Raw genomic sequence first — 8,575 nt, forward strand, 5'->3', positions numbered from 1 at the left:
TATGCATGTTAACAAAAGAAATAAAATGTGTACATCGGGTAGTTTGAAATGCTTTAAGGAGACGCATTTTGTTTGTGTGCACACATACTTACATATATGTATATAAATACATATGTATTTATGTTTATGTTTATGTTCTCATACATACTATGGAGATATACATATACGGTGTATACCCTACAGAGAAGCCACAAACTCGTCAGGAAATGAAATGAATTGTGAAGAAATTCACAACTAGAATGCAAACGTAAAAATGTACTGAAAAACAGTAGACTTTTACAAATTATATTTTGTAATGAGTAGTTTATTACATCTGTGATTTTACTCTATTATCAAGCACGAATTTATTCCCTTTTTAAATGGTATAAACGAGTAAGGTATTATGTAAAACAAGTAAGGAAGGGTTAAGTTCGGGTGTCACTGAACGTTTTATACTCTCGCATGATAAAGTGATAATCGAGATTTCAGGCGTGGTTGTGAACCGATTTCATTTGGTACATGTCATCAGGGTGTTAAGAAAATATTATATACCGAATTTGATTGAAATCGGTCGAGTACTTCTTGAGATATGGTTTTTGGTCCATAAGTGGGCGACGCCACGCCCATTTTCAATTTAAAAAAAAAAGCCTCTATGCAGCTTCCTTCTGACATTTCTTCCGTAAAATGTAGTGTTTCTGACGTTTTTTGTTAGTCGGTTAACGCACTTTTAGTGATTTTCAACATAACCTTCATATGGGAGGTGGGCGTGGTTATTATCCGATTTCTTCAATTTTTGAAGTGTATATGGAAATGCCTAAAATAAACGACTCTGTACAGTTTGGTTGACATAGCTATAGTAGTTTTCGAGATATGTACACGGGGCCACGCCCACTTTTCCAAAAAAATTACGCCAAATATGCCCCTCCCTAATGCGATCCTTTGTGCCAAATTTGATTTTAATATCTTTATTTATGGCTTAGTTATGACACTTTATAGGTTTTCGGCTTCCGACATTTTGTGGGCGTGGCAGTGGGCCGATTTTGCCCATCTTCGAACTTAACCTTCTTATGGAGCCAAGAAATANACCCTGATCACTTTGGTATATATAACCCTATATCTGACTCTTTTAGTTTTAGGACTTACAAACAACCGTTAGGTGAACAAAACTATAATACTCTCTTTAGCAACTTTGTTGCGAGAGTATAAAAATATGTTATAAGTGTAAGTATGAGAAAAAGACAGTCGATTGACTAGTCTTTAACTATGTATGTAAAACTTATGTAAGTATACATTTACTACATCCATATGTATGTAAATAAGTACATATGACTCTTTGTTGTTGTTGATTAAAATTATGAAACAACCAAAGACTACTAAATGATGTTACGAGCTGGTAGAAATTTTTGATAAGAAAATAATCGCCTCCTTACCAAAATTTGCTATGTACGGTGCATATTTTACAACAATGTAAAAAACACTTAACAAGCTAAAATATTGATATTCCCTGCTTAATTCCTTCTAACTCATATAAGCATAAAATGCAGATCAAGCATAGAGCATTCTTCCTCAAACAAAAAAAGTGCATCCTACAAACTTACATACGGATATATATATATATATATACCATAAACGTTCAATATTATCCAAGTTCAGTATAAACATTAGAAACCAATTTTAACGTATCAGACAGATAAGGTACACAAAAAGGCAGATTGAAACTTAAAAATAAAACAGTTGTTGTTGTATCAGCTGAAAACATTCCTAAAATAAATTTAAAGAACGCTGTCGAGTTGACACTACTTGGCCGTTCCGGTTACGTAAACATGGATAATATGATACGAGACTTTAGCATTGACTCTCTTTTTCTCTCAAACGCGTTCCCTGATTATTTGACAGCGATGAAGATCAGGGAATTTCTGACAGTTGATTTCAGAAAAGGCGGGATGCCAGAAGTAAACCGCTATAATTACCTGACGAAATTAGTGTGAAATTCAATTTCATTGAACTGTGCGAACATATTGTGGCAAAATAAATGTTTGTGTAAATTAACTAATGATTATTCATTTTAGCATTTATATATGCATTTTCATATGCATTTTCAAAGTGTTTAATTTAGTGTTTTGTATAATTTATTTAATACCCAATCTAATATTTTTCAGCAGTGGCATCATTGGCAAATGTTATAAAAAATGCGAGTTTTGACAGCTCTCTCTCGAATCAAAGAGTTTCGTATCATATTATCCATGACGTAAAGTAAGTACATATGTACATAGATTGTTGTGGGAACGGAAAGAATTTTTATTATTATTATATGGCTTAGTTTCTAAGAAGAACATGAAATGAAAGCTGTCAGCTGTAAAACTTATAAAAAAAATTAATTGCAAAAACGTCGTTCGGAAGGGGACTATTTTGTCGCTCATTATCATTAAATATTATGCCTATTTGCATTCATATATGAACATATATACATACATATGTATGGATATTACATTAAAAAAAAAAACAGGTTATAACATTTAATATCCGAATATAAAATAAATATTCCTTTAAATCCGAGCAATGCAAATTCAAAATTAAAAGAAATGGCGAATTGCGTAGCAGCGACCTGTTGCGGAAAAAACACAAAGCGAACCACCTGAGTATGACCTCGTCTTTCCTTGTCGTTCCCTCGCCTACGAAAACCGGTTTGGGTTCATGCAAATGCATGGCTCATGATGTTTACACAGTTTTGCGTATTCACAATGCAATTATTGTGAATGGCTTTCCTCACGCATTCACAATAATTAAACTATTTGTAGGTAAGCTAACCACAATTTGGTGAAAACGATTCTGTTAATTAAAGTAATAATCCAGTTCAACTACCAGCGTTTAAGGAAAATATTATTATTATTGAGAAACGGTCTTAAATTGTACAAAACAATTTTGATAATCGAAACAGTTAGAATGAAGAGAAAACAAATAACGTTTTGATTCTTTCTTCAATTGCTGTTATCTAATCGAAACGCCAATAAATCTGTTATAAGTATATAATCTTTTTAAAACTTCAGCTGAATTACAAACATTGCTGCATTTATACAGATATTTAGCAAATCCACTATAAAAAGGGAAAGCAGCAGAGTTGCTAAAAAATACATAAAAATAATAATTGAATTAATATTTGAATAAACAAATTTGTTGTAATTTGCAAATTCCAGATTTAAACAAATTAATTCCATATGCGTATTAAATATACATTTTTGAGTTGCACATAAATTTACTTATGTCTATATTATCTAGATATATGTATATAAGAACGTAATTTTAATACGTTTACTTACAAAGTACAGTTATGTCTATTTCTGCTTTCAAAGGATTCTGTGACATTACGTTACTGGCTTCGCAACGAAAACGTGCATTATTATCGCTCGCTTCTGCTGTAAAGGTGTAGATATTTTCAGACAATCGTCCGGCAGTCCTTTAAAAATATAATATAGTTATAATTATGCTGTAGCAACATGTTGTACAAAGCATGATAGTTATTATAATTTGTATACCCTAGCATAATCTGGATGATAAAATTAATTGGTTTCTGGATATTCATTTCATATCTCGGCAAACATTTTCAAGAAAATGTGGAAAATAATATTTTTTTTTTTGACATCCTTATGTTAGAGTCTACATACATATACATATTTCCCAATTAAAAGAGACACTTTCACCTTACAATAGATGAATGTATGCCTAATGAGGATATCGAAATATAGCAGCATATATCGAAATTGTAAATTTTTCCACTACTGCAACGGCACAACAACAAACACACGCAGACAAATATTTGCAAGGGCTGTAAAAAATGCAGACCAACACCCATGTTTATTTTCGTGCAATGACACGTAAGAAATGTTCTAGCTGTCATTTAACTTAAATACATATTTTAACGTTAAATTGTTAAGGAAGGTAAATTTTCAATAGATTTTATAATTTCTATTTACATTAGAAAGATTTGTTACAGTTTTTTTGTTGAGAGTGAATGCAGAAGGAGCGCCAATTCACAATAGTCATGCACAAGAGTTATTTGCAATAAATTGACCGAATCAGCCGTTCATATATCACTAGATTCTGCAATGCGTGCCCTTGTATATTTCGGTATAGGATTTTTGCAATCTTGCAAGAGCAAGGGAATCCCCCGAATATGACTACACGAGTCTAAGCCTCCACCTAGTGCTGCATAACATCACCTTATCAACGAAACAATGTACGTGGTACAATAACAGGAACAGTGGAAAACGCTACTGACTTCCTTCCTTTTCCTTCCTCATCGAGCAAATGTGTGAACACTTGAGAACGTGGCAAAAACGCATAGATCAGCCATTTTTGTTTGTTTTCATTTGAACAATGCTCAATTCGCATATATAGTTTTGTACACATTTATGTTTTCAATTACAATTTTTTATAATATAAAATATCAAAACTGAAAACAAACTATTAAAAATAGTTTATATATAATATTTATAAATAATAGCATTCGACTCTGATTTTGAGTTATTTTAGGAAAATTTCAAACATATTGAATAAATTGAATTATAAAAGTTAATAATTACTACAGTATATAGATATTGGTAACCCTGCGTTGTAAGAGAGCAATCAGCTGACACGTTTCTACGGCAAAAATCCAAATGCCATGAATTCTCACGTCATCCTACGTCAAAGAGAGAAGGGAGTAGCGTTTTTCACTGTGCACTACAAGAATGCTATTATTTATAAATATATAAACTATTTTTAATAGTTTGTTTTCAGTTTTGATATTTTATATTATAAAAAATTGTAATTAAAAACATAGATGTGTACAAAACTATATATGCGAATTGAGCAATGGCAACATTATGCAAATGAAAACAAACAAAGTTGGCTGAATTCTGCGTTTTTGCCACGTTTTTCACTGCTCACACATTTTTCCGATGAGGAAGGAAAAGGAAGGAAGGCAGTAGCGTTTCTCACTGGCTCTGCTATACGTTCTCCACTGTTCCTGCTATAACACTGGCACAGTCTAATACAACACATCACACAGTGTCACACATTACAAGGCCAAAAGGAAAGATATTCACTAACTACTAAATTATTTAATGACAGTAATTTTTACCTAACCTATCTTATTAATCGACAGTGTGAGTGCTCCGGTAAAATTCAAATTTAAGTGGTGCCCAATACAACGTGTATACAATTGTTCAAAATAGAACTACAAGTAGTGCCTTTACATTCTAGCATAACAACACGAAACGCTAAAAAAACACTACTCAATATTAGTATTTGACTTGTGCTGATTATGAATTTGAGTTAAACAATTTTCCATCGAATAATTACAGACAACTGCAGTTTAGCATCAAATATGAACGACAAATGAAAACAGGCATTGTACATCTAATGTGTACAACTGTTCATGGCCGTTAAACTTCGTTCGCGGATATAAATATGTATTCAGTTGACTAATACAAGAAAATCTGTTGCTCACTTTACTCACCTGTAAGCCATTCGGATTTGAGAACCATTCTTATACCAAATTAATTGCGCTGGTGGATTTCCGCCTCTACTCCGACACACCAACTCTACTGTTTGACCCCTTCGCAGAATCTCGCCTTGAGTATAACCCTCGATATATGGAGGGCCTGGTGGATCTAAAATGTGAGCAATAACAAAGAAATATATATTATTAGTATGTTCGTTTACCAAACATGTTTAATGTGTACTTTGAAGAAGGCATGGTAAAATGTTTTAAGATGTAATATGTATAAATATATATTTTTACAACTCCCGGTATTATGATAGATCACTCACGCATTGATTAACATATTCGGCATGAAACCCAATACTAACCGGATTTCTATTTTAGACCCTAAAAGATAGGTCCAATATCAACAAGTTTTAGACAAGAAATACTTAGAAATTTTACTCCGAAAACCTAATTGTTTTGGTTGGTTGTTTTATGTAATGAAAAGTGAAGAAAAAACAGATGGAAAGGATGATAGTATTCCGATTCGTTTATTTTCATTGTTAATGTTATAGAAAGTGTACGGTTATGCCCATTAACGTGGACAAAAAACTAAATTGTGTTCCTTAGATATAAAGAAAATATCTTTTGAAATGGCAATTCTGGTAAAGTTTGAGCTCTTAATATTAAATTAACAGGTGGCTCACTGTGATTTTTGATTTCCCATATAAATAGCAGGAATATTGTATTTTTTTATTGTGATGTTTAATACAATACAACCAATATAAGCTTGATCCCGAGAAAATTTTGAGCGAGTTGACTTAAAAAAAATAAAATTTTTTCTAGATCGTTAAATTTCCTATAACAGGAAGGAACTACTAGACCAAATTCAACTCAATTTGGTGCTTGATATTATTCCATTATCAGTATTTTTGTTGTCTTAGGAAAATTCAGTGAAAGTATAATATTGAATATACTACTGCTTCATTTCGAAAATGTGTGAAATGTTCGACTATTATGTATGTATAACACAGCTCTACCAAAAATATAATAATTTTTTCTTGTTCGTATTTAATGTTGAGTGTTTAGTGTGCTATTCTGATTATGATCGCGGCTCCGTTAGTAATAAAATTTGTTTTTTCCATCATTCAAAAATTGTGAGATACAATGATGTGGCTAAATTCCCAGAATGTGTTCATCATACCAAAGGAAGTGAATGTAAGAGTGAAAATCTGCCCCGAAATTGTTTTCTTAAAATTATATCTGTAATATTATTTCAATTACAGTTATAGAAAATAATCGATGTCATCACATACGGCAACTAATGTAGATACAGATATTATCTCGATTATGACTGTATCGGAAATTGAAGCTTGGAACAATTTGATAATAATAGCCAAAAATTTCCTAAGCAACTAAATACCAAATTATTAAAAAAAAGTATACAAAAGTATTTTTTCGGAAAATTTAAGAAATTATAGGCAAGAGGAGAAGAAATAAATTTAATCATAATGCAGAAAAATATAGGTATGTCTAGCGATAACTGTTCTGCAGCTCCAAAAAACTATATTATACGTATTTTACTTATGTAATATTACTATTGTGAGCAGCGATTGGTTCAGAGGGGGATATCAATTTTGTTTTGTTCTAATTGACGAGCAGGTGAACATGCACACATACAATTGATGGGTATTTATCAGCGTGGTTAGTGGTACAATTATTGAACTTAATTGCTTTTCTGACACCTATCAATTTCCTTATTTGCTTGTGTTTAAAGCAACATGCAACTCCGGATTTATCTTAATGGACCCATACGTTCTAGATTTATTTGTAACATCGCAATCGCCAATTCCGATTAACCAGTACAATTTATATGAAAATTATTAAATTTTTGGGCGTATACTCAGAGTTATCCCAAAAGTTAAAATAATATACCGAACATAGGCATGCAAATATGTTCATAGATTAGTAATATTGAATAGATTTAATCATATAATGGTTGATTTTAATTTCGCAACAACATTCATCGAATGAGTTTAATTTATTCGACATGAAAAAAAGATGGGGGCGTTTTTGACGATGAAGTCTTTATCTCAACTTGTTTGTGCGTATTAGGAATAAAATATGTATGTATATTGTTTTACCGAATACTCGTGTAAATGAAGTTGATATAAAATATGGCTGAAATAATGCTGATTGTATCACATATAACCTGCTAATACTTCATTATACTTAAAAGGAAACAATCATATACATATGTATGCATAAGTATATTATAGTTCTCTTTTATCCATTAATCCGTATTCACGCATGTGTATCTGTGTGGTAGTAATATAAGTCTGTATATATTGGAAATACGCTTTACATTATATAGCATATAATATACAATAATTGAATTTAAAGCTGATCAACACATTATAATTGGTCAATATTTTTACAATCCATATTAACTAACTAACTTTTAACTTGAGCGATAGGAATGCAGAACTAAGAACCTTAAAATGTTATAATGAAGAAGGCATATGTAGGTATACTCGCGGCACATGCAAAAAACAATATAAAAAAAGGAAGGAGGGCTAAGTTTGGGGTTATCGAACATTTCAATCCCTTGCAAGATGCCAGAATCAACCCGGGAAGATACCTTCAGGTGTTCGAAGGAATTCAACATTCGTCCTTCGACGAAATCGTAAATGATTGTGAATCATCATCTAATGAACAGAAGATGGGAATTCATTCTATTAGGAATATGAGGACCAACGTCACTTACCGATATCCTTGGTATATGATTTTATTCATCTCTCAATTTTATTTATTTATTTATTTATTTAAAAGAGAACTAATTATAAATAATTAATCCACTTGTCAGAATCAGCACTGGCTACCAGGGCCTTCGGCTCCTAACACTAAGATTATGGTGAAAAGAAAATATTTAGTAAGGTTATTTAGTTGTATGTGGTTTATATGTTTTTGATGTTACACAGTTTAAGAAATTTATTAATGGAGAAGGTCGGAAGGTCTCTTATTCCCAAAGGTTGATTTCTTTAATAAATGTAGTGCAGGGCATTCATCGATGAGGTGAATGACTGACTGGGTGGGAGCGTTGCAATGGTGACAGCTTGGTTGATCGGTACC

The 8,575-nt window shown here is 31.9% G+C and overlaps 1 protein-coding gene across 6 annotated transcripts in view; it reads right to left on the minus strand.

The window, feature by feature from the left end:
• The window catches only part of LOC108972350 (nephrin), a 99,406-nt gene that overhangs the window by 60,625 nt on the left and 30,206 nt on the right, over positions 1-8,575 (minus strand). For all 6 annotated transcript variants that reach the window (XM_018938892.1, XM_018938894.1, XM_018938893.1 and 3 more), the window contains exons 6-7: positions 5,477-5,630; positions 3,297-3,433 (exon numbers count right to left, since the gene is read on the minus strand). In XM_018938892.1, the coding sequence (XP_018794437.1) occupies positions 3,297-3,433; positions 5,477-5,630 (291 nt within the window). The remainder of the gene's footprint in view (positions 1-3,296; positions 3,434-5,476; positions 5,631-8,575) is intronic.

This window comes from Bactrocera latifrons, unplaced genomic scaffold (genome assembly GCF_001853355.1).
Source record: "Bactrocera latifrons isolate USDA-ARS-PBARC rearing strain unplaced genomic scaffold, ASM185335v1 scaffold_398, whole genome shotgun sequence".
NCBI lineage: Eukaryota > Metazoa > Arthropoda > Insecta > Diptera > Tephritidae > Bactrocera > Bactrocera latifrons.